General features: G+C 44.6%; 3 protein-coding genes across 7 annotated transcripts; 2 read left to right on the top strand and 1 right to left on the bottom strand.

Moving 5' to 3' along the window:
• Nucleotides 1-1711: 1711 nt before the first annotated feature.
• gpcpd1 (glycerophosphocholine phosphodiesterase 1) lies at nt 1712-13183 on the top strand. Of its 5 annotated transcripts, none has more exons than XM_084699753.1 (22): nt 1712-1826; nt 2045-2137; nt 2244-2392; nt 2482-2596; nt 2787-2877; nt 3002-3086; nt 4338-4413; nt 5334-5375; nt 5864-5987; nt 6327-6561; nt 7013-7175; nt 7362-7491; nt 7762-7816; nt 8275-8367; nt 8517-8594; nt 8705-8744; nt 9306-9364; nt 9502-9567; nt 9736-9872; nt 10083-10218; nt 10367-10527; nt 12495-13183. In XM_084699753.1, exons 4-22 carry the CDS (start codon nt 2548-2550, stop codon nt 12691-12693), a joined length of 2019 nt encoding a protein of 672 aa, XP_084555879.1. In that variant the 5' UTR covers nt 1712-1826; nt 2045-2137; nt 2244-2392; nt 2482-2547; the 3' UTR covers nt 12694-13183. The 5 variants fall into 5 exon arrangements, with proteins under 5 accessions (XP_084555879.1, XP_084555881.1, XP_084555878.1 ...); XM_084699755.1 differs by adding an exon at nt 11432-11469 and having other exon boundaries at nt 1717-2137; nt 12495-12673; XM_084699752.1 differs by having other exon boundaries at nt 1718-2137; nt 2536-2596.
• A 2327-nt stretch (nt 13184-15510) lies between these two features.
• napbb (N-ethylmaleimide-sensitive factor attachment protein, beta b) lies at nt 15511-21678 on the top strand. The gene is made up of 11 exons (XM_084699939.1): nt 15511-15713; nt 17232-17311; nt 17618-17734; nt 18806-18852; nt 19201-19278; nt 19375-19430; nt 19526-19610; nt 19699-19803; nt 19904-19972; nt 20062-20112; nt 20371-21678. The coding sequence occupies exons 1-11, from the start codon at nt 15613-15615 to the stop codon at nt 20470-20472; spliced, it is 891 nt and encodes a 296-aa protein (XP_084556065.1). The 5' UTR covers nt 15511-15612; the 3' UTR covers nt 20473-21678.
• Nucleotides 21679-21728: 50 nt separating this feature from the next.
• gzf1 (GDNF-inducible zinc finger protein 1) lies at nt 21729-25899 on the bottom strand. The gene is made up of 8 exons (XM_084700289.1): nt 25475-25899; nt 24338-25373; nt 24050-24233; nt 23729-23904; nt 23519-23613; nt 23238-23405; nt 22985-23142; nt 21729-22848 (listed from the first exon to the last, which is right to left on the bottom strand). The coding sequence occupies exons 2-8, from the start codon at nt 25345-25347 to the stop codon at nt 22207-22209; spliced, it is 2433 nt and encodes an 810-aa protein (XP_084556415.1). The 5' UTR covers nt 25348-25373; nt 25475-25899; the 3' UTR covers nt 21729-22206.
• Between the last annotated feature and the right edge of the window lie 875 nt (nt 25900-26774).

The following is a 26774-nucleotide window of genomic DNA, read 5'->3' on the forward strand; positions in this document are numbered from 1 at the left end:
GTATTGCAACACTAAATACAACTACATTTATGTGAATGAATTTCACATACATTCCTCATCAATATTAAACCCTAGATGTATTGAATCTATCAAATACTGCTTTAGGTCGCCTTTCATGTAATACTCCATCTGAACACTAGAGGGGGCTATACACTTACACTGACTCACTTGAAGTCCTTAGATTTCGTTCCCCTTGTTATGAGGACATCGTGTACAAATACATGAAATGCCAATGCGACACATTCCCTTCTGGATGTTTCTGAAGTTACCCTGTGGATCTGTTCTTAGAGGGTCACAGGTCCTAGAGGGAATGGGAGAGAGCAGGCACACAGTCAAAAACATTCTCACAAATACACTACATTTACATTTAGTCCTTTAGCAGACGCTTTTATCCAAAGCGACTTACATGAGAGAGCTTTACAAAAAGTGCATTGGTCAATGATCATAAACAACAAGATAGTAAAAACATTGCGGGGAGCCTAAACATGACGCAATGTGAAAAGCAAATATTGTGCCAATGCGTGGAACCAGAAGAACATGTAGTTGAACAAGTTGCGACAAGATCCTCAAAAGTGCCCAGCGTGTAGGCCTACCTGGAGGAAAAGCAAACACAATAATATAATTCACAGCGAGTAAGTAGTTAAACCAGTTACAATTAAGCCTAAACAACAAGTGCAACAAGTCCCTCAATAAGTGTCATTGTGTTCCTGGAGGAAATAAACTAACATCTGATCCAACAAATCTTTCCTAAGTACCGTTGTACTCCCGGAACAGGTACGTGTTTAGCCTTTACACACTTCCACCTGGCTTCACCACTGTAACTCCACAAACGCTGTTGTGTAAATGGATACCAGCGTAGTTGACCAAGCTACAGAACGAACGTGAACGAAAGTTCAGAGGTCATGTCATTCTGAAAGTTCACACGACACACTTCTGAACCTAAATAAAATATTTCCGCGTAAAATATTTCTTCACAGCTTGTTGAATGTAACCTTGTAAGCAAAGATGCACAAAGCAATGTACATACTCACAGACTAACATAACTAAACTTGATGGATGGTTAACAGGTGCTAACCTTCTGCTTCAGAATAGCAGTTTTGCATTCCGGATTATGAACAAAACAAAATGTACAACTGTAAGTAGTCACTTCTTATTGCAATACATAAGTTAGACATTTATGAAGCTTTCAGTATTCCACAATGGCCAGATAGAGACTTAGTCTGAAGATTTAAAATAACATCCTTTTAATACTTTCATAATTACTACAAAATGAATATTGTGGCCTTGACACAAAAACACCACAGAGAAAAATATATCTAAATTTTCTAAAAGTTATTGCAGAGCAGCTAAATGCTGCTTGTCCATGTTTTGTTTCAACTCTGGGGAAGTAGTTTACAGACCGTTCCCAAATGACCTGAGATATCTAAGGGTCCAAGTCTTATTTGGACACGAGTCCTCTAAGTCTTGCTCAGGTGATTAAGTTAGGCTGATTGTGTTAATTACTTAATGTGGCTGTTGAAATGTGGCTACGTTTCAGTCTATTTCTAGTATATTTATATCAACAATATCTACTGTTGATGTATACTTAACTATCTATTAATTTAAAAAACAAATATGAAGGAAGACTGTTGTTGACCGAATTAATTGGAGTTATACATCTCGTACACATTTAAGACATTTTGCATCTTTGTTTTGTGCGGCATTACTGTAAGTCTCTGCGCTCAGCCACAAAGGGAGAGACCAGCGACAGGACGGCAACAACATTTCTGCCGTCAGATCGACACACCTTGCAGAATATCCTTGTTTACTACATGGATTACGTATCGGTAAATGACCAGTCTTTGTTATCTAGCCATATTATAACATTCCCTTATCAAATGAATGACGACATTTCGTTGTATTGTTAAGCGAGAAGGTAGTAGCTGGAGGATATGCTACCTAGCTAGCTACTGGTTGGCGCTCAGTTTGCTTGACATTGTCAACAACGATGTACGCTAGCAAGCTATGCTAGTTCTAGTTTAGCTTGTTTTCGAATCCGGTGTAGGGCGGTTTGATCTGAGCGAGCCGGAGCCATCGATTGTGCTGTCTGGATTCAATACTGAACGTATTGAACATAGCTTGGTGGCTTACGTGCTTGGTAGGTAGCTGGCACTACATCACTGTGGAGGAAAGTGAGAAGTCAATTCATTTGGTCGACCAAGCGTTTCGGTTATGTTTTTGCTGACATGTGTAATGTTCTACAGTTCACAACCATGTTACCGGGTCGTGACGCTGTTCATTTGAATAACACCGGGACCACCTCATATGTCTCTTGAAATCCCCATCGAGCTATTCGCAGTGCGGTAGCTGCCAGCGTATTGCTCCGTCACCGCAACCAGGTTCAGCCGCCAAGGTATTGTATTTAAAACATCGTACTGACCAGCTATCATGTGTTCGATGTTATTATGCAGTTACGTGTCATGTAGATGTTCTAATTAACAGTGGGGCTCCTGGACGTTCAGCCTGATTTGCGCCTTCAATTGTCCTTTTAATCAGTGCCTGTCAACTATGGAAACCACTCAAGTGACTTTGGCCGTAAGGGGAGAAACGTCCCCAGGTAAGGCCACCTGAACACAAGTGAAAGCGTTAGGCGGACCTGATATCAACGGTGCAATGGAAATCAGATTTTGGACAACCAACTTGCTAGAACTGATCATTTAACATAACTTGGCGAGAGCCAGAACTGGTTTGTATGTGTAGTTTGGCGTTGTCAAATATACTCATAGGGTTCGTTGTGTGTCTAACAGGAGAGTCGATAGCTGTAGTTGGAAGCTGTGAAGTGCTTGGATGCTGGAGCTACCAGAAGGCTTTAACTCTTCAGCAGGATGACAATGATGGGTAAATATGTCATCTTATAACCAACAACAAAGCATATCCACTTGTTGTAGAAAATTGGATCAATTTATATTCAGTTAGCTGTGGACTTTAAATAAATGAGCATGTCTTGTCTTGCCTTTACAAGCACTTTATGGAAAAAGACCATCTGCGTTCCCCGAGGTTCTGTTTTCAGCTATCGCTACTTTAAGGGATACTTCCTGGAGTCAAAGGTGAGTTGAATATCTTAGTTTTTTTTGGGCACTATGTATTCTTGGTACAAATGTATTACTGGACATTTTAAGGGACATCAAATATAAACAAAATCTGTGCTGTTGTACTATTAAGTAGGTCGACGGGTTTCTATATGAACTGGTTTAGAGTCCGTTTTGAATTGTACAGGTTGATTGAGGTTGTGTTCCTTCCCTTTATTGATGATAGATATGTTTGCAATGTTATTTTTTTATCCGTCTGTGCTTGGAAGAGACAGTATTGATAACCTGTCAGATTGTCCAATTAAATTGTCAAAGGATTAATTGGCCTAATACCGTGCCAACTTCACAAGGTTTACAGGGTTTTTGCATCATGCTCCTAACCATTCTAAGTTGTCCAGTGTAAGTCTAGCATTATAACCTCTGAAGATAGAACTGCTTCTAAGATTATAACATCAAGTATTTATCTCACTTTCCTGCCATCTGTGTTTGGTCTTTACAAGCTGTCCCCAGTTCAGTTACTGTAGTTCAGACAGCTGGCGTCCACTAATCTGAACACGTGAGGTTGTGTTATATAGCGCTGCGCTAGTCTAGGCTACATGCCAAGAACTGTACACACATACACACACACACACACACACAGCAACACACACATCAGGCATTCAAATTGACATGAGGGTGAAATATATATTACGTGTTTGGACGTGTTTCCTCAGACTAGACTGTTGCATGTTTATAAAGCAGACGTCCCTTCAGAGGGGATATTTGTTTGGAGTTTCGAACTGACCCCTGAAGCTCATTTCCCGAAGGGAGCCGTAAACAAACGCTTAACAATTTTTTTTCCCCCTTCATGACCTTTTCAGATTTCAACCAATTCTGTATATTCTGACTGGGTCTGGGGGATTGGGGGATGACTCTTGCTCCTTGTCACTTCACTTTGGTCCTGGGGACCACTTGGTGGTCCTGGGGAACTTTACTCTGGTCCTGGGGACCACTTGGTGGTCCTGGGGAACTTTACTCTGGTCCTGGGGACCACTTGGTGGTCCTGGGGAACTTTACTCTGGTCCTGGGGACCACTTGGTGGTCCTGGGGACCACTTGGTGGTCCTGGGGACCACTTGGTGGTCCTGGGGAACTTTACTCTGGTCCTGGGGACCACTTGGTGGTCCTGGGGACCACTTGGTGGTCCTGGGGAACTTTACTCTGGTCCTGGGGACCAAAGTGAAAAGCGACTGTCCTTCATGACCTTAACACTGTGCTAAACAATTTTCAGAGCGCAGGTGGTCCCTGTCAGGTCATAGTCCTTAAATGGGAGACCCATCAGCAACCACGCACGATGAGCCCCACAGGTATAGCACCAGAACAGTGCACCGTTTGTTTTGGCCCAAAGTTTGCAACATCCCTAGTAGAGCCACTGGGCCTCCTCCTCTTAGTCCAAGCAGCTGGTAGCTGCCGCTCATGACCTCCACATGGTCTGCCATCGTCCTCTTCACTCTTAGCAGTCAGACAATATGTGAATGCAGATTATGTATGTATGGGGGGGGTTGAACCTGTCATCTTTTGATTTGCAATGGCATGCTCTACCCGTGAGCTGTAACCCTCCCATTGTATGTCTGTACATCTGGAAAGGAGTAACTTGCGGTGTTCAGGTTTCTTGACCCACACCCAGTATTTCACCTGTGTGTGTGTGGGGGGGTGGGGTCATTGCACTGGGTGTCCGAGGTGCAGCTTTGTAATACTAGCCAGAAAGCTCTAGGTTACAAAGAGGAAACACTAGTGGATGTGGCTGCTAGATAAATCCCCTTAGTTTAAACACCATTGTGTTAGAAACAAAGCTCATTCCGAATGGGTTTGATGGGGGTGGGGGGGGGGGGGGGGGGCTAGATCAGTTTTTGGCCCCTGGTCCTCAAATACTGTTCACAGTTTTGATTTATTTATTTTAAAGTATACACATGTTGTTTTCAATATAATCAATGAATTTTGAATGTATTCGTGTTTACGGAAAGTTTTTAGTAATTACTCTTGACTGTATGATGGGTTAGATTGTAATTGTTTTTTCTAAAAAAATTCTAAATACCCATCCATTTCCACCAATGGCTTAAAGTGTGCCTAATAACACACATAACCTTACTAACCGTTGCACAACTGAGGAGTCATACCTCATACCAACATCTGAATACTGCTCAGTTGTGGTTTGTGCCCAGAAGCTGGGTCAGTGTAAGAGGCCTGCACATATCTGGTTTATGATGCTCGTTTCTCTTCATCGCAGAGCCACTCCTTGCTGTCGACGATGGACAGTTTGGATTTCACAGTAAGTTAAACTTTCCATCTATTATATTACGGTGAAATGACATGAAATGAGTGAGTTTGTCCCTGTAAATTGCAGATTGTACATTCTCTCAACATGGTGGATATTATATGGAAGTTAGCAAGTACTTTGGAATAAAGTCATTTAAGGTTCAAAGTTCATCAGATGGTCATACATCCAGAATATATAAACAAACCTTTAACCTGATATATATATATTTAATCAGCCCTGAAGTACAACAAAAATCCCTGCAGATAACATGTAAAACACATCACCCATTGTGACTGTTGAGGTTGTTTTATCATGGACAAGCGCCTGCTATCTGACATGACTTTGCCTGTGTGTCCTCAGTTCAGATAATGTGGTTGAATAACAGTGCTTCTGTCTCACCAAGAGCCTCTCTACATAGACACAGGCTAAATGCATTGTCATTCCCTGGCAGCCATTTTGTGTCATGCTCTGCTCACGCGTGCCTGCCTGTTTCCCTATAGATGGCTCAGACTGTGTGGACTCCGGCTGGCTGACATGCCAGACTGAGATACGGCTGCGTCTGCACTACTCTAAGAAGTCTCCGGTGTCCATCACCAAGAAGAAGTACAAGAAGTCCCGCTTCAGGTACAAGGCGGCTCGTCCTTTTAATCGGACTGTCTCTCAGGAATTAAATTGTCGAGGATGCAGACCATTAAGTAGTTTCAAAGCTACCCTAACATTACCACAGAACAGGAAAAGCACACCATCTGTAATCCTCATCAATAAATCAATACCTTCATTGTCACTGCATAACTGTGCATGACCGTGACCTGACTGAACAAAATTCAATGCGCCTCAGTGATTTACACATACATGGGAAACATACATGCAACAGATGAGACAAAAGAGCATACAAATAAAATGATAATATAATCCAAAAAAATATTTTAAGATGACTTTTCCACCTGTCTGCTTCTCCTCCAGGATCAGACTGATGCTGGAGGGCGTCGAGGAGGAAGATGAGGAGGAAGAGCCGTCCCCGTCTATCTGGCACAAGATGACCCCCACCCTGGAGATCAGTCTGATCAGCCGAGATGGCTACAAGTCTCGTCACTCCCAGCCTGAGTGTGGCTACGCTCTGGAGGCCTCTCAGTGGACCGAGTACAGCATCGTCACCATGGACCCCGACAACCTGGAGCTCACCTTTGAGTTCTTTGAGGTAATCCCCCCCCCCCCTACATCACTCTCTGTGATTGGCCAGTCGCTATAGCTGTCCTCCCTTCTCCCCCGTCATCGCTCTCTGTGATTGGCCAGTCGCTATAGCTGTCCCCCCTCCTCCCGCGTCATCGCTCTCTGTGATTGGCCAGTCGCTATAGCTGTCACCCGTCATCGCTCTCTGTGATTGGCCAGTCGCTATAGCTGTCGCCCTCCTCCTTGTCATCTCTCTTTGTGATTGGCCAGTCGCTATAGCTGTCCTATAGGGACTATAGCACTATTCAGTGCCTTTAGCACCCTCCTCCATGCATTGCGGAAGGGTGCTTCAAACTAGCGTCAAAACCTCACTGTTTAAAATGTGGTTTGGAAACACGCCAGCTGATTTATGAATGCGAGTGTCCCCCTCAGCATCGTCACGGTAACGACCCCCCCGCCCCCACCTCCTCTGTCCACAGGAGGACATGGGAGAGCACATCGTGCCGGGCGACGCCCACCCCGGGCACGTGGGCACGGCCTGCCTCCTGTCATCCTCCTTCGTGGAGGTAGGCACAGACCACGGTGTGGCCACTCTGCCCATCATGGGACGCAACTCCAGACAGACCATCGGCAAAGTGCGAGGTGAGGCGTGTGCCATGGTTTGGTGTTCAGGGTTCTGGAATTTTGCTTGCGAGCTCGTAATGTAAACAAAGGAGCCGTTCATGCTGCGCTGTGTCGTTTACCTGTGTAAACATACTGCTGTGTGACTGCGCTCTTATGTACTTGTGTGTGTGTGTGTGTGTGTGGTTTGGGTGTGGTCTGTTCCAGTGGATTACCTGGTGATCCGCCCTATCCAGGGAATGCAGTGTGACATGAACTCCTCCTTCACTAAGTACTGGAGGAAGAGGACTGCGCTGGATGTGGGGCACAGAGGAGCTGGAAGCTCACATGCTGCCAAGTCAGTTGATCACACACACACGAGCACACTACCAAGATTTAAACACACATACACACACCTGACCCAGATATATGCACACATTACCACATTATTATCATAAGCACACACACACAATACAGCTGGTCCTCCACGGCTTAAGAGCTTTTATGACTTGGGAAGGCGTGTCGAGACATGGGAACAAGGGGTCAGGGTTGGAATGTGGTTTCTCGTGCCACCGTGACCTGGACCGGCTTGTGCTCTAGATTTTCCTGTTTTGTTTTTGTTTTTCAGACACCACAAAATCAGGGAGAATACAGTCGCCTCCTTCAAAAGTGCTGCCAACCATGTAAGTAAGACCAGGCCAGAAGAATCGCATACATTTATTTAGAGTATGGATTTCTTCCTGAAATGTATCATTTTACAGATGTACCTTTTTACAGTGTCTAGCCTGAGCTGGAAGTATCCATTTCTCGAATGCTGCGTTCACAGCTCAAATATTCGTGTGTCGCTAAAGTTGATCAATGTTGCGATGTCAGAAGATGTTTAGAAGAAGTGGAGGGCAAGAGTATTACAGCAGTCTATGAGCATCCTCTGCTATACGACACTACTTTGTATTCGTTTATAGTCGTCATTTCGGACATGGTTGACGACAAAAAAAAGCAGTTGGCTACTAGCGATTCGCGCAAATAAACACAAATGAACACAAATGAACACAGTGAAAATTAGCTTCATTCGCACAAATAATTTGCTTTGCGCCTCGTGTGAACACAGCATAAGTGTCTTGTGTTGCCGGTATGTCTGCAGGGGGCTGCTTATGTGGAGTTTGATGTTCATCTATCCAAGGACTCCATCCCCATAGTCTACCATGACCTCACCTGCTGCATCACCAGCAAGAAGGTAAAAACACCTCCACATGGTACTGCTCGATGGGGTGTAGAAATCCAACACCTCAAAATCATCCACAGATGATTCATGTGACTGAATCAAGTTAGTTTAATGAGCTGAATTTCCTTAACTTATTGTTTCCCTTCTGGGGAAATTTACAGAAAAATGACAAACATTCTCTGGAGTTGTTGGAGGTTCCAGTCAAAGACCTGACCTACGACCAACTGCAGATGCTCAAGGTATGTTGGTATGACACAGTGGAACATCCAGTAAAGGAATCTACTTTCCTGTTTTGAATGTTGTTAGTATTCATTTAAGACGGTGACCCATGTTTCTATCTCTCTCACAGCTTGCCCATGCCACTGCCCTGAAAGTCAACGACCCCAAAGGTACCGGTTCTTAGCCCTCAGTGTGACTCACTCTCATCTCTATTCATGCATGCCGGCTCAACAGGCTAGCTCATTCACACTGCACTAGTTACAAGCTTATTGCAGCTTGTCCTTTCATCATCGTCCGTTCCCCAAGGCTAGGAACTTTGCTAAGATGAAGAGAATGGGCATGGATCCAAATGTTAGTTACGCAAATATTTAGTTGACTACAGCATGTCCCTTCCTTGCATCATGTGAAAGTCATGTGATATGAATGAGGAAGTACATTCATAGAAAGCAGCTTGACGGTGTGGTTTAACCCTTGTGTTATCTTCGGGTCATTCTGACCCATCAGTCATTGCGACCCACCATCGTATTGCGACAAATTTACCACATACAAAAACAAAGTGAAGCATTTCCTTTATCCGTTGGGCTGTCTCAAACCCCCCACATTGCGAAGGTTAAAAAATTATTTTTATTTGTTTTTATATTGGGTAAACACAACGACGGTTCGTTATGAACCTTTTTGTCATGTGACCCGAAGGCAGCACAAGGTTTAACTGTGGTTGGTAATGCCCCTAGATTTACTGGATGACGAGGAGGAAGTGGATGAACACCAGCCTTTCCCCTCTCTCTCTCAAGTAAGTATCTCTCCATGGCTCACTGGTGTGGAGATCTGACATCTAAACCAACATTTTCTTGCCTCATAAATTGTGTGTCATTGTTATTCATAGATCTTTTATTTCATTTTTTTTTTTTTTCTTCAACCCGTTGCCAGATTTTCCAAGCTGTCCCTGAAAATGTGGGATTCAACATTGAGCTGAAGTGGATCTGCCAGCTAAAGGTGGGTGGAGCCAAGAAGACCAGACAGTCTGACTGCTGATCAGAAGAAAAACCCTTATTTATGATGTAGTCAAGCTAAGTCCAAAACTAGAAAGGACTTATGTTGAAATATGACTGTGTGGTATCGTGTGATACATGAACATGACTGTGTGTTACCTGTGGTTGACAGGACGGCACATGGGATGGAAACGTGTCATCGTACTTCAACATGAACTTGTTCCTGGACACCATCCTCTCTTGCGTGCTGCAGAAAGCAGGCAGGAGACGCATCCTGTTCTCCTGCTTTGACCCTGACGTCTGCACCATGTAATGACCTCACCGGACTCACCACACACACACACACATCTTAGTTAAGATGTTTCTGTTATATAAAATATCTGAACCTTGTGTCACGTTTGACACTACAACTCCTGTATAAAACTACAACTCCCAACAGAACTACAACCTACACATGTGACAAAAAGTGTTGTTAAACATCCGGTCAAAACGTTAACCTTCCACCTCTTGCCTTGCCAGGGTGCGGCAGAAGCAAAACAAGTACCCCATCCTGTTCCTCACCCAGGGCATCTCTGAGCAATACCCTGAGATGATGGACATCCGCTGCCAGACCACCCAGATCGCCATCAGCTTCGCCCAGAGCGAGAACATCCTGGTGAGAGCCACAGCTAGAACCAACGTCACAGGAACCACGCCGTGACAAGACGTCTGTCATTCTGTCTGAGTTTGTGTTGAAATTCACTTCAGTGGCTGAAATTCTGCTCTCTCCCTCGCTCTCTCCCCCCCCCCCCCCCCCCCCCCAGGGTATCAGTGCTCATGCTGAGGAGCTGCTGAAAGACATGAGCCACATCCAGGTGGCCCAGTCTAAAGGCCTGGTCATGTTCTGCTGGGGTGATGACAACAATGATCATGACAACAGGATGACGCTCCGGGAGAAGGGTATAGACGGGCTCATCTACGACAGGTACGATACTGACACTCGGCAGACAGCCCTGCCATGGGGCCCCAGGCCTACCATGGTGGCTAGATCTTTGAATTTCGGACGTCAAAACTTGAAATGTGCTTTACGGTATAAAACCAAGCTATTATCTTGCTCCATAGACAGTGTTTAGAAATGATTTGTGCTAGAAACATGTTCAGAGGTAGGTTTAGCTAAAGCCTTACACCTCCTATTAAATATAATTTTTTTTTACAACTGAACCAACAATGTCATCCCTTAAGTCAAGCTTGCTGCCCTGGGGTTAAACACAGTTTTATGTCTGTTTACATGGTAAATAATGAGGTTCTACTAGTTTTTGTCAAACGACTCACCCTGAACCCTTGACCTAGCCTGTCCTACTGTGATCATCAGATTACCAGAAGCACTGTTCTGATACTTAACCTTTATCATCAGAGAACATCACATCATAAAGGCTTTTATAATGGGGACAGACATTTTAATCACTTGGCATGAACCACAGTAGTCATCCTGTAATATCCTGTTTTTTCATTATGTAATTTGTGACTGACCGTGAAAGGGGCAGATAGAACCAGTTAATGGACTTATATAAAGTGCAAATCGCTGACTGGCTTCCTCCAGACACTGGACACTTCCTCTAAAGAACTGTCTGACTTTATCCAAGGATTCCTGTTTCAGCAATCAGCTGCGCCTTAAGACTTATCCATGACCTTTACCCCATATATGCAGTAGATTGTAAGCAATAGACTTTCAGATCTGGGATCACTTTCCACTCCCTGATTGCTGATAATCGCTGAGCTGGTCACATGACAGTCTTGTTTGGGGCTTGGTCCTGGTTCTGTTAGGAGGAACCTTCCCTTCTCCTCACTGTCCATTGTTGTTACATCATAACTCTGCCTCTTCTTTTCAGAATATGTGATGGCTCGGTGCCAAGTTCCTCTGATGCCAGTAATGTTCCTGTAGTTTCTGGTTGTGTTGTGCTAGTTACAGTCCCATGTCCTTGGCTGGTTATGGCTCCCCTCAGAGTACTGCCTGACAACCTGTGTTCTTGACATATTACACAGCTGGAACTCTGTGGCGTTCCTTGACAATGATGCAAGACGGTTGACTTTTCAATTTGCTTTTTGCCCACTCCTTTTGTGAACTATTGTTCATGAAATTGTGGAAAGGGTAGTGAGTGTTTTGATATGACAAGTTAGATTTAAGCAAAGATTGATTTGTCAACTGCGTTGTGTCATTTTTGAGACTAGCTTTCCCTTTTGGCTAGCTTCACTTCTTTATGCTTGAAAACCCCTCGTACATCTTTTGGAATTTTCAGACAAATGCCTGTTATTTATGCATGTGCAAAACAGTATCCAGAAGTTCACAATCAAATCCAAATGAGATTCTGAATTCATCTTGAGCTGGAATGGCAGCATGATGGCAGATTTGGCTGAAACAAAATGCTTGTAAAACACAAGCGCTTTATGTATTGACAAATGGGTGTGTGCACGACACTGTCTGTTGGAAACTGTATCACATTCCTGTAAGGATTAGTGCAACAACACATGTAAGATTGTATGACCATATCAAATCTCAAGGCACTATTGACGTGTGTTTGCTCGCTTGTAGCAAGGTCTCTTTATCCTCACTAAATTAAACACCTCAACAGCAGTAGTTGTGTCAATGTATTGGATCAACCCAATAAGGGAGTGTTTTATGTGGATGTATGGTTAACATTTTATTATATTGAGCAATACTGATGTTATTGCCCTGTTATATCATGTTCTTTATTGTTATTGATTGATTCATATAGCTGTAATAAGAGTTTGTTCTTATCTCCTTGGCAGCTGTGTGTCTGCTTTGTGTGATTTGTGAGCACATAGAGGTCACACTGTCCACAGTTTAAATTAGCAAAACATAAAAGTTGAAGGGAATTAGTGTGTCGTTCTGCGAGCGTAGCCCTCCTAACCCTGACCCTGCTGTGCTTCCAGGATCTGCGAGGACCATGGAGAGCAACAGAGCATTTTCAAAGTAGAGGAGCAGCACACCTTGCAGGAAGTGATCTCTGAGGAGACCAGGAAGAGCTGCACGTGCTCCACCTACGCCATCCCCTGTGGCTCGGCCCCCTGTACCGCCGCCGGGGGGAACGGCGGCAGCGCCGAGTCCGACTCAGGCCTCAGTTCCTCCTAAAGATCCCTGGCAGGAACCTCCTGCTGTCACTGGGAGTCCTGGTGTCGTGCACGGAATACTGCCCTTTGGTCCAATTGAGAAGACATTAACTTTTCATGAACTTGACATTACATTTTCTTAGACTTTGAGGAGGTTGTGGTGATGGTAACTTAGATATGGCTGTTGGGTCTGTCCTTGAAGCATGGGCGGACTTGGTGAGGGGAAGCAGGTTTGTGATGACCCGTGGCCCAGACGTTGATGAGTTTGTGTGATCATCCCATATAAACTGACCGCATCATCTCTTTCTGTGACCCAAGGAATTCGAATACTAGGAGGAGATGTGTAGTCTGTCACCTGTTATGTTTTGACTGGGAAGGAGTGTGTATTGATTTGCCAAACTAGTTATGTATGGACAGTCTGTTGATGCAGAGAGGTTCAATACATTAGTCACGAAACCACAACTACCAAAAATATATTAAACAGGTTTTCTTTTGTTAAAATGATAAAATGATGCAGACTCAAGGATTTTATTTTCAGGTGTCTTGTGAAGCCAATTTTCTGATTATTTAAAATGGTAAGTTTTCAAATGGACTATGTATGCTTCTCAAGTTATATACACGTGGATGACCATTCAGATTTGCCATCAGCATTGTTTTTATTACAGCAGTGTTACTTAAAATGAACATGCTTCAGTAGTCATAAATAGATTTACATTTTAGAAAAAAATTGTTCAATAGTTGAGGACAACAAATGACACCTATTCTGGAATTGTTGATCTGAAGGGAACATTTTACATTTAGTCATTTACTCTGTCTGTACTTGATTGATCATCAGATAGCCTTAATGGAGAATTCCAGATTTTTTTTTCCTGTCTGAACAGCAGCATGTTTGAATCTCTATACCTCACTCTGACTACTCAATGCAAACCAGACGGTAGATTTTTCTGTAGCCTCAGTTGAACAAAATGTGTTCCGTCCCCATTCTTTTCTCCACTGTTGCAAATCCTGTTTCACTTTTGTATTTGTGTTTCAATCACATCTTAATCATGACAACATGACAGTTGCTGTCCATTTGATCATGGCCGTTTGAGCTCCGCTGCTTTCTGTAGATATATTGTGTCTCAACTATTGATATCTGCATACAGATTATATATCTATACAGATATATCAATAGTTATGTAAGTATATGTAGTTAGTATGTCAGACAGAATGAGTCTTGCGTGTACATTTTGACTGAACAAGCACATTTTGACTGAACAAATCAGATTTATTCAGTGTTAATTTCATTCTGAATTCCTACAGAAAAAAAATAAATAAAGGTTAAAAAAATCCTTGTTCACTGTCTTTGATTGTGTTAATAATAGTTAGCACGTTCCGTTCACAATGAATCTGTTTCGGGATTAGGATGTCACTGTTTTATATGATATATTAATAATGTACCAGATACCTTTATTCAAAGCAACATACATTACAGGGGATTTGGACCTTGCAATCTCTTGATCTGCAGTCAAGGTCTCTAACCACTGTGCTATAACCTCCTTCCTTAATGTAGCTTAATACAAGTAGGCCTATGTCATTTCTACCCAATTATTTTCATTTGAAACATTCATTACAGGGCTCTTACTTGTACCCATAGATGTATATATGCTTGTACCAATATAGCCAAAATGTTTGTGTGTAAAATTGTTCCAATACCACCCTGCCCATTTTTTTTTTATTATTCTTGTTTTTATCTTTCGACATGAGATTTTTTTCAACCTGACGACAGCTATCAAAATATGTGACCCTCTTGTGCAATGAAAGAAATCCACCCCATAAAAAATCACTCTTGGGCCGACATTCGCCGGCACCAGGGATCGAACAGTCCACCTTCCGTGTCTCTGATTACACATACAGAACATCAATAATTGCGTTCTCAGTGCAGGGCTGTGTTGAGCCGTGCCAGGAAATGCACCCCCTGCTAACTTTGACTAGGAAAGCTCTGGGGGTGGAGACAAATAATACGTTTATGCTATTCAGATGTGGTAGGCCTACTTCATGCCGCCCGGGGAAAAGTGTTATTTTGCCGTTGATTGTGAAGAGGAAAAGTATCACCAAGGGACTGCAACCCAGTCAAAACCTCAAATTTTCTTAAGAGGAGCTTAACGCTATACAATATACAGACACACAACTGCTGAAGGAACCTGACCCGGCAGTTAACAAGCAAATAAGCATAATGGATTAAGTCCATAGTGGCCCACCCCTGTTTAAGTCAGGGACGTACTAGGGCCACCCATGTCAATAAAGTCTGGACGCGCCACAACATTCTGTTGAGGAAATTACGGTTCAACCAGTTCAACCTGATCTATTTTTGTCTGCGACACAATGTTGAACAACCAGGCATGTGACTACAGGCCACACATTTGTCATAACATGAGCACCACCTGCTGCATTATACATGTACAGTACCGAACACAAGCCTGACGGTAAACACCCGCTAGAGGTCGTTGCTTTATATTGTATGTCTCGTCCATTCATGAAAGCGCCTACATTTTAATGCTATCAGAATCATAATCAGATTTGTTTTCTTTTATCAAATCCATGCTGTTGCCCATGTAAAAAATAAAAATGGCCTGACCATTTATTTTGTAAATTTGTTATCTGAGTCTCAGGGATATTTGACATGCAAAACAGGATGTAAAAGCTATGGAGGCCTTTGAAGCCATAGATATATCTTCGTTTGAAGCAGTCAAAATCATTTAATGGCTCAGTTATCTTTTCCGAATGGAGTTGGAGATTGACAGAAGCACTCCAAATCCCAGAATGCTGTAAACCACTGTAGGTCCACGCCCACGCCAAATAAACCAGTCGGCTGTAATCCTTCATTAGCTACTAGCTAGAATCCTGTGCGAGTACTTTCATTTAACTGTTAGCCGGTGTTTTGCACCTTTGCCCTAAGAAAATGGATAACTCTGGAAAAGAGAAGGAAGCCATTCAGCTTATGGCTGACGCTGATAAAAAAGTGAAGTCTTCCGGGTCTTTCTTGGGAGGAATGTTTGGCGGGTAAGAAAACACTGCACCAAAAAACAAGTGCCAGCAAAGTAGCGTAGACCTCTTCTCAACGCTAGCCGCACAAACGTTTTAGCTGATTAACTGAGTATCACCTTTAGTTTCAAGATGCGACATAACAGTTCAAAATAATCTCTCAAAGTTTAATTGATATACAAATGATGTATACCTAATTTTAATGGAAGACATAATAGTTATTCAACTTGCTAGCCCAAGACAATCTTATTCTTACAGCTCTAGAATTCTGGCTAACATCGACTTTAGCTTGCTAGGCGAGACCTAGCTAAATGCAATGAACACCTCAGCCAGTACTCATGGACTTAGTCCATTATGCGTATTTGCTTGTTAACTGCCGGTCAGGTTCGTTCAGCAGTTGTGTGCCTGTATATTGTATAGCGTTAAGATCCTCTTTAGATAATTTGAGGTTTTGACTGGGTTGACTTTTCGTCTTCACAATCAACGGCAAAATAACAATTTTCAGCAACACTCGGTGTTATCATGTACATTAAGATCCATTTGCCTTTAAGATCCTTCAAATCGAGTCCCAGTGGTTTTACTGTGAAGGATTATAGATCACACCTTTGCTCCCCCACCTGTTAAAGAAATCGTTCGTTTAGGTTTAGGGCAGGTGTGCTGTCAATGGCACTGCAGAATGTGGAAATGTTGTTTTGAAGTACTACCACTACTATGCCGTTGCTTGATAATCAATCAAGATTACAATCGAGGCAATCCCCTCAATGGAAATACAAAAGATGTATCAAGTTGTCCAACCAACTCACAGCTATGGTCTGTGGAAGTATTTCAAGATTCAACAATCACTCAGCATCAGTGCAAGTGCCCTAAATTTGTGTCATTTGGCAGGACTCTGTCAGAAGTTGGGGACATTGAGCACCGCTTGGTATCCTTTTTAGTGGTTTATCTGTCCTTTTTTTTTTTTTTAAGATAATGTTATTGTGTTTCTGATTTGCATTTGTTTCTGTCACTGTGTGTGTGCTGTGCAATACAAATGAGTTATGACTCAGTGGTGCACTGTCATTGGGACACCTACACAGTACTGGGGGTGGAGGAGGGGACACTGAACAATGATGTCATCCCCTCTAGCTCAAATGGGATTGGCTGGCCAGGGCCTCATTAGTGCTCCAGGGAGTTCCCGGGGGTCACCTACAGTAGTAGATCACAAAGACAGAAATCAATACAGACGTCAAGGCAGCTATGGCTGTAAGCTGGAGCAGAATCACAAATCCGATGGCTTGGTTCCCTCCCAACAACTCTGATTCTGAGTGGTCAGAATGTTGTGTGTCTGTTACATCTCTATGGCTCTGACAGCCACAGCTGTCTTCAAATGAATGAGTGAACTGGATGTGCTGTATTATGCAAGACGTTTTTTTTTTTTTTTCTGTGTTTGCATTTTTATGGTGGCACAGTTTCTAAGAACTGTCTGTTGTTTATTTAAATCCACCTCAATTCGTCAGTGTTTTGTTTAATGTTCATGTTTTCCTCCTGTCCTTCCAGCGGCCCCCATAGAGTGGAGGAGGCCTGTGAGATGTATGCCAGGGCAGCCAACATGTTCAAGATGGCCAAGAACTGGAGTGGTGGGCTTCTGTTTTCTCTCTCAATGACAAACACCATCACTAGTCCTGGACAAAACAGGCGGCGATCCTATGTTGAATTACATTTAGTCATTTAGCAGACGCTCTTATCCAGAGCGACTTGCAGTAAGTACAGGGACATTCCCCCCAAGGCAAGTAGGGTGAAGTGCCTTGCCCAAGGACACAACGTCATTTTTCACCGCTGGGAATCGAACCGGCAACCTTTTGATTAATAGCCTGATTCCTTAACCGCGCAGCCATCTGACCCACCTTACGTGCTTGTGTGTGTGCGTGTGTCCTTCTCTCCAGCTGCCGGTAATGCGTTCTGCAAGGCAGCCCGCCTCCACATGCAGCTCCAGAACAAACACGACTCTGCCTGCAGCTTCATCGACGCAGGGAACGCCTTCAAGAAGGCCGACCCTAACGGTGAGCCAGACCGCAGCTACGCTCTCTCCCCAGCCTGGCGACAGCTCAAGGCTCTTTCTTCTCCCGTCTGAACTATATATACACGAGCCGTCTCCACAGCAACCGGAGGACAGGCGGTTAACGAAGCGAAACAGCCACTTAAGGACCAGCGCTCCTGAGAGCTGGAGGGTAGACAGACTGAGACGCCTAACGGCAGGGGCGTGACACCCGTCCAATACAGCCCAGTTAGACTGATGGGTCGGTGCATCCGCATTCCCAGCACAGGGATCTGAGGCTGTAGAACTGGAGCAAACTCTCAACAAGGGGACCAGTTTAGTCTGCTGGGACAGGTCATAATGACATCCAGTTCAAAGGATTTCCTAGAGAGTTCTTGTTACCCTTGCTCTCCAAAATTCTGAGATGAGAGCGATAGCTCTCTGATGGGAGATGCAGAAATCAGGACACAAGATGCTTTGAGCCGTGATGCAAGTTTACCAAGTGCATAACCTGATTCTGCCGTCTACTGTCAATCTCAACCTCCTCCTGAGATGGAGGAGATGAGTTCTGGGGAATTGACATATTTCTCTTGAATTCATAACTCGCTTGAATCGGCTGGAGTGGAGTTTTTCTCTGCACTTGTGATTCTCTCTCTAGAGCAGTAGTGGGGTTATTATCTGGGTTTGCCTGCCATATTGTCTACTCACTGCATGGATTTAATTTAATATCTTTAATACAAGCCTTCAGCAGTGATTTATAGAAGGATATGGCAGTGTTCATCCCCATATGCGTAGTTTGATCCAGCACTCGAGAACAAGACAATTCAATAGATTGTAACCTTGACCTTTCTGTGTATTAACTACTGCATATGTTGGTAAGTCTTTCACTACATAATAACGTATAGCTACTGTATTACTCTCCCAAATGAATGTTTATGAAATGTACCCTGAGGGTGATGTTTAATTACATTTTTAAGAGATGATAGCTAGATGTAACTTCCCAGCCCCCCCCCCCCCCTCGTATGTGTTTATGCTATCACTAACATTGTCCTCCCAGTCTGACTGTTCCTCCTTTTCCTTTTAATGCTGCCATTAGAGGCAATCAAGTGTTTAAATGCAGCCATCGATATATACACAGACATGGTAAGATGCACAGAAACACACACCATCTGCTCTTTGTGAGCCACGTTCCCCATCTGCCAGGCATGTACTATAAGGTGCTTGTGCCTGCGATGTTACAACACCAGACTCTTAAGCATTTCTGAGTACAGGTACTTGGTGTTATGCTTCCTTGTTTTGTCGCATGGAGATGTGAAATAGATGTGACACTATAGGATTTGCTAGTTCCTCTCCTAGTGGTTGTGAGGCTTCTGGCTGTAGCGGTGTCCTGCTCCCTGTGCTGTAGCTGAGGAAGGACGCTAGCAGCAGCAATATCGACGGCAGGCTCCTCTGCATCCAGTCAGTAACGATTCCTTCTGTATTGTTCTCCAGGGAAGGTTCACCATTGCAGCCAAACACCACATCACCATCGCAGAGATCTTCGAGTCGGAGATGGTGGACATTGAAAAAGTGAGTTTTTTTTTTCTTTTTTCTCCTCCTCAAAGTAATGCTCTTTAAAAACAGGTAGTTCCCAGTCTTGACATCCCTTGTCTGGGTTTTCTTTAGGCGATTGCCCACTACGAGCAGGCAGCAGATTACTATAAGGGAGAGGAGTCTAACAGGTGGGTATCCTTCCGGCCCTGGGTACAGCTCAGGTTATGTAGACCCTGGAGAAGGTTGTCTGTGTGCTTCACATCTCCCCATGTCTGTTTCACAGCTCTGCTAACAAGTGTCTACTGAAGGTTGCTGCCTACAGCGCCCAGATGGAACAGTACCAGAAGGCCATTGAGATTTACGAGCAGGTGGGTTCTGATATAAGGGAGTTGACTTGGATGTACCCATGCTGAGGGCGCTCTTCTAAAATCCAGTGTGTGTTTGTGTGGTTGCCAGGTTGGATCCAGCACCATGGATAACCCCCTCTTGAAATACAGCGCCAAAGAATACTTCTTCAAAGCCTCCCTGTGCCACTTCATCGTGGATGAGCTGAACGCAAAGGTTTGTTTTCCTGTCTCTTACAACCCAACGTCATCTCCTAGTGTTTGTTGTCATGGTCTCGCTGCTAAATTCTGAATTCTAAACTAAATTCTTCCGGCAGCTGGCTGTGGAGAAATACGAGGAGATGTTTCCAGCTTTCTCTGACTCCAGAGAATGCAAGCTGTTGAAGGTACATGACCTGAATGACTGACAGACAACATGTTTCTGCTCATTTGTTATTCCAGCCCTTGTTTCTAACCTAGATTTTGTCTTCGATAGAAACTTCTGGAAGCTCATGAGGAACAGAACAGTGAGGGTTTCACAGAAGCAGTAAGCCTTTTTTAGCCTTTCTTTCTCCCTATAATTCTCAAAAAATATTATATTTCTACCAAATAATTTGACATTGTGGTCTGCTGGTACTGACAATCCTTTACTTCATATGAATTCCATCTTGTGTTTTTGAACCATTCTAGTGGGCTTTGATCATTTCAATAATATGAAATGATTCCACTTCCTGACAACTTCTTAAACCTCACTATGTACCTCTGTCCCTGTGGGTCTGTTCTCTCTTTCTGCCTGTCCCATCAGGTGAAGGAGTTTGACTCCATCTCTCGCCTGGACCAGTGGCACACCACCATGCTGCTGCGCATTAAGAAGAGCATCCAGGGCGATGAGGGCGACCTGAAGTGAAGTCACCCCAGGGAGAAGCCTCTTGGCGAGGGGACCTACCCTGGCATGCCTCGCCTCTCCTCTCCCTCCTCCATCATCTCCTATTGTTTTAGTGTAATGACTCAGTACGGAGTCTCCATAGACTACACATGTACACTCAGCAATGCCTAAAGAGCATCTTTAGATCAGGATACTTGGTTTCATTACAAATGTACCATTTATTTATAGTTCTATGGTTTCTACTGTTTCTCAGTTTTAACATCTACCAAAGGTAGTCAGGGTGTGGAGCCGTTATAACACACCTCTCTGTGGAGGACAGCCGGTCCCTCTCTCCTCTGATCAACCTGCAACCAAGGAGATCTGAGAGGTCCAGACCACTTCTACCGAAGCATTATCAAGATGTTAGCATTGAGATCAAGCACTGCATGATTTGTACAGTTGCAATTTGGTCTTCAGTTTCAGCAGATGTGACTGGCTTTTAATCTAGAGATGGGTAACTATATGAGTATATATTTTATTATCAAATACTTGATATATTAATAATTATTAGTGTATTTTGTTTGATTTCTAAAGGTTGTTTGGTTGATAGTGACCATCATAGTATGTGTGTGACACCCAACGGGAAATGTATTATCAGGGATTTTGTGACAGAAGAAAACCAATCCCACCATCTGACTGGTTGTTGTTGCAGCAAGCACAGGAGTCCTGCCTACTCCTGAGGACATAACTGGTACAAGTTAGACAGTTAAAAATCATCATACATTTTGACGGTGGAATTATGGTTTCCCTGACTCTTCTTTTTTGTAATTTACTGTCAACTGATTTTTAAGGGGTTTGGTGAACCACCAATACATTTTTTACTTTGTATGTCCAGCAGTGTGAGGTAGCTGCCCATGTTTGTATTTTTAAATGGACTAGTTCTACCTTCCCTGTACACGTGGGGGCAGTCTCTTCAAACAGACAGCCTGCCTGTTCCATGTAGCCCGTCGTGTGGTATGTTATGACTTAGAGGGTTTACCTGTAGAGCACCTCCTAGACGCCCCTTACAGAGCATGTCAGCGGGCAGCTTAGTGGTAGCTTAGTGTCGTGTTACTTGGATTGGCGTGAACGGCCCGCACAAACGTTTCTACTGAATCAACCTAAATATCTCTGGCTAAATAATGGTATTTTTATTTACTCTGTCCGTCTGTGTAAATGTACAGTAATAAAAACACACCTACCACCTGGTATTTTAAGTTTTTGAACACGTGGTAACACTACCATTTCCATACATGATCTTTATATCATAACCAAGGCTAGCCTGGTTTTTAATCATTGTGTGAAGACAAAACAATAATGGATGAGTTCCACATCAACACTTGTAAGATTTGTACCATATTATACTGTATGTAATGTCAGTTTAAAAGTGCACCACACAAGCAATGCTGCAAGTCTGATTGAAGAATGATCATAACACGTTTGATCTGGAGGCGTGCTACGCAGGATCAGACTGGACCGCGGACATGTGACAACACACTGCCCAACTCACAAGACTGAAGAGGCATTCTGTTAAAATGTTGAACTGAATCCCATGAAACATGATCGCTTTATAACGCCATAAAAACAAACCACACCCGGGTAGATATTCCACCTAAAAGGGCTGCATGAGCTCGATGCAAACCCCAGTTGCTTAAACACAGTTGGTGTACGGTCTAGTTAATAGAGACGACCATGGCTCCTAAAGCACCATAGTCCTCAGTAGTGCTCTGTTCTCTGTCAGGGGGAACAGAGGCTAACTGATACTCCTGTCTCCAGGTCGGCTGCCTGCACTGTAACACAGTCCTCCCCCGAGACAGAAGCACTCTCTGATACCGCCTTGTCCTCTGAGCCTGTAATCCCCATCTCCGAGGCAGACTCGACCACTGTAACAGGAGCCAGCAGGGTCTGAGAGACCACGGTTTCCAGTACGGACGCAGTGGGGATGGAGGGGGTTTCGGACACGTGAGCCAGTATGGCCTCGGAGGACGAGCAGGGAATGGAGTGAGAGATGGAGACGGGGATGGAGTAGGGGATGCCGATGGTGGAGCCGTCCAGGGAGAGGATGCTGTTCCCTGTGCTGTCGGTCACGATCTGGGTGCCCTCTGTCTGGATGACCATAATGCCTCCCTGGCTGGGGTGGCTGACCAGGGCGATGGTGCCTGGACCGGTCCAGTCGGCAGGGAGGGTGACGGGCCCGGCTGGAAGCATCACTGCCCCTTCCTGGACCTTACACCCATCTACAGATGCGGCTCCTCTCGGCTTCTTGGCATCTCCAGTCTTTTGAACCTTGACCTTGGTTAGGCCTTTGGGCTTCTTGTCCTCCATATTTCCCTTGAGTACCACCAGATAGTTCTTCCAGGGTGCGTCCATGTCATGAGTCTGTCAACGAAAGGATAAGAAACATCTCTCACTTTGAACAAACACACAATTAGATCATTTTAATGTACTAAATGTGAAATAGTAAGTCAATGAATCCCAGGCAGGGTGTTTTCCTGTGCAGGTATATCTGCCTCACCATGGTGTGCCTGCGGACGGTAGACTTATCGGTGAAGGTGCGGTTACAGAGGCCGCACATGTAGGGCTTCTCCCCTGTGTGGATCCGCTGGTGCCTCTGCAGGGCGTTCAGCTGGGTGAAGCTCTTGTCACAGAAGGTGCAGCTGTAGGGACGCTCACCTGACCCACAGACACGCAGATACACACAGCGACACGACAACAGATCATCAAAAAGATGTCGATATGTGTGTTAAGACATGCGTGCGTGTGCTCACCTGTGTGTGTTTTCATATGCTGGTGGAGCGAGTTTCTCTGTGCAAAGCCTCGCCCGCAGCGTTCGCACTTGTACGGCTTGGAGCCGGTGTGGATGTTGGCGTGATGCCTCAAGTATTCTTTAGACGCAAAGCTTTTCCCACAGCTCTCACACATGAAGGGCTTTTCTCCTGGGAGACACAAGAGCAATACATCTATTCAGCTAAATGCAACTGGGCTTCTCGTCAGACACTGTTGTTGCTGAATGGGGAAACTGTACCAGGAGCTGTGGAAGCACACTGACCTGTGTGTGACCTCTTGTGGTAGCACAGCATGTGCTTCTGGTTGAACCTGGCTTCACACTGGTCACAGGCAAACGGCTTCTCTCCAGTGTGGATCCTGAAACACACATGCATAGACAAATCTGATCAATAATAACGATCCATAAAACCTCCTTATGAAACCCGCAGAGCAGACTGTTTTCAGAGCTGCTTGAGGCTGGCTGTGCGGGTACCTGCGGTGCGTCTTGAGAGCAGAGCTCTGGGAGAAGCGGGCCTGACATTCGGGACACTCGAAGGGCTTGTCTCCAGTGTGAGTTCTCTCGTGCAGCGTGAGGGCGGTCCGGGAGCTCAGAGACTTGCTACAGACAGGACAGACATGGCGCATGGCCCCTGCTCCGCCTTCGTGGACCTAAGAGAACATTTAGAAAAGTAATTCAACATCGTAAAAACTGTGGTAATTCAACAGGACCACTTGCAGACAGAAGGCACGGTGGCAGAAGCTGTTTGAACGTGGGAATCCCGAGTCATTCAAACTGATTTCACCGGGACATCACCTGCCGCTGGTGGCGGATGACGTCCTTCTTGCGTTTGAAGGTCTTGGTGCAGACGTCGCAGGAGAAGAGCCGCTCGTCGTTGTGCACGTGCCTCTCGTGGATCTTCAAGTTCCCGCGGTTAGCAAAGGTCTGCTGGCAGGTGTCACAGCGGTAGACCACCTCCGCCTGGACACCATGACTCACACTGGAACCACACAGACACACACACACAGGGAAAAGTGACACTTTAGGACAACAATCACAACTACATCGCTGGCTGTGACCAGGTCGTCAAACCCTAGCACCCACCTGATGTGTTTCATGTAACTCTTCTCATAGAGAAATGTCCGCTGGCACTTGTCACACTTGTATTGAGTGTCACCTCGCTTGGCCACTCTCCTCCTCGTGCCCTCTGCCTCCTCCTCCTCCCCCTCCCCCTCCTCCTCCTCCTCCCCCTCCCCCTCCCCCTCCTCCTCCATGAACACAGGGTCATCCCCTGGCTCCTCTTCCTGGATATCAGCGTCTGCTGTTTTCTCAGAGTCCTCCTCCTCCTCCTGGTCACCCTCCTCTTCCTCTCCCTCCATCACAGTTTCCGTCGGAGCCTCGTCCTCCTGGGAGGAGCCGGGTGCTTCCTGGTCGGAGTTCTCCGCCGGACCTGAGGTGATCTTTAGTCTCCGTTTCTTAGGAAGGCCAACATTGACCTTGCGGCCTGCCAGTCTGTTGCTTAGCCTTCTCCCCAGTAGTTCAGGTTTCACCTCAGCCGTGATCTTGACATTTGCCTTTTTAGGGCTTACCTCCTTATTCTCAGCCATCCTTGGATCCATGGATCTCTTCATCCAAGACCTTCTTGGCAGTTTCACAACTCTAGTATTTGGTGTCAACTTCACAGCATCTAAACCTCCCTTTGTCTCTTGTGATGTTTCTGTTATAGGTTCACTTGATGTTTCTCTATTCAAAACTAAGTTGCAAGCCTCTGTAAGCATCTTACAGTCCAACAGTTTTGACATCTCATGAACATCACAGATTCTCTCTTTGGCAATCTGCGCTTTACCAGTGTATACATACTCTAAAAACGTGCTGAAATCAGTGGTGTGTATATTGGTGAGAAACAATTTCTTGGGAGCATCTCGGGCAAGTAGAATACATCTAAAGTAGCCACTGGAAGCAGCTAGCACCACTTGATGGACTTCAAACTCTTCCAGCTCTCCTTGGAAATTCACCTGTACTGTGACGTCACACAGGTGACCTTTCTGTCTCAGTTGGTGCATAGCATCCAGCATATCCTCATGATGGCTGTCGGCCAAGAGCTGGTAGCTCATGTTTCTTCGGTACTGTTCGGAAGAACCTACAATATGAGAAATAGATGTATTTGACATTTATATTCACCTCCATTTCGACTCAAAGTCTAAGATACACAAGTCTTTATTCATATTGGTGAGTACTAACATAATTTCCATGCGATGCTTTCGAATGACAGCCATCTACACTGCTTTGGGACCTAGCAGGCTAGCACATCATTAATCTATCGTTATAGTACTCAACAGCGGGCTAGCTCTAGCAAGGTAGTTAGTTAGTCTGGAACTAATTGAGCAGCTAGCTAACGTTAGATACCTGGACACGTTATTATTGTAATCCATGCACCTGAACTCAATTAACTAGCTAGCTAGCCATTAACTTGTCCAAACATTTGTCATAAAATAACTATGCTAAGGTTTAGCTCGCTCGCTAGCTGATGAGCAAGACGAGATCCGCTTAAACTATTGCGGCTAATCAAAGACTGCTAGCTGTAAGTCTGAAAAGAAAATGAGTTGCAATCAGCTAATTCATTCTGGTCTTTCAATGTTGTAAGCATCAGCACAGATGGTGATGTGCGTCGCCAGCTTTCTTACCGTAAACTCGGTAATGGCAGTCCTTTATAAATGTAGCTTGCAAGCGGCTTCCATCGAAAGTATTTCCTGTAAAATGTGCTCCACGGACACTGACGTAATGGTCCCAATGGATATCCGGGTCGTCGAAATTAGTTAAGCTCCGAAAGTTGTCAGAATCTAGCCTACCTGTGTGTCTCTATACATCTTTATGTATCGCAGCATAGAGCATATTTAACTGTGCTCATACACCCGAAAAAAAAATCGAAATGTTTCCGTGCTCCGATCTCACACTAACTGTTTAGCATTTACTTGTAATGTCCACACGGTGGTGTCATTTTATCATACTGTTCCACCCGATTCCTCAACTAGCAATGTTTTCAAGACATGTGTTTGGATATTCAAACGCGCTTTTGATTCGTGGTTGGCTGATTAAAATGGATCAGTATTTATCTTAGACACGAATGATGTGTGTCAAAACAACTGTAACATTTAAATAAACAGCAAGTTAACAAATAAACAAGCCCAGATGCCTCTGTTTTATTCCTCTTGAACTCAACCCAACGTGATAATCAGCCACACCATTTTCTGAACGTAGCCTACACTGTCATTCCAAGGGTGAATGTTAAGCTACTTGAGGATTCACTGGGGTGCTGTTCAGCTGCCAAGGTTTTTTTATTGACCGAGGAAATCCATATACCTTACATTTGCCCTAATGAGTTCTGCAAACTCTCATGCTCTTCCGGTGATTCATACCGGTCTCCTGTCGACCTCGGGGCTGTGGTTTTCAGCTCAGGGCTGGAACACCGCCACCATGTCTGCATGTCTGCTGAAGCTACCCTACGCACGCACCCACGCGCGCGCACGCACGTCAAAGCACC

The sequence above is a fragment of the Hypomesus nipponensis genome, chromosome 6 (genome assembly GCF_054491055.1).
Source record: "Hypomesus nipponensis isolate SF chromosome 6, ASM5449105v1, whole genome shotgun sequence".
NCBI lineage: Eukaryota > Metazoa > Chordata > Actinopteri > Osmeriformes > Osmeridae > Hypomesus > Hypomesus nipponensis.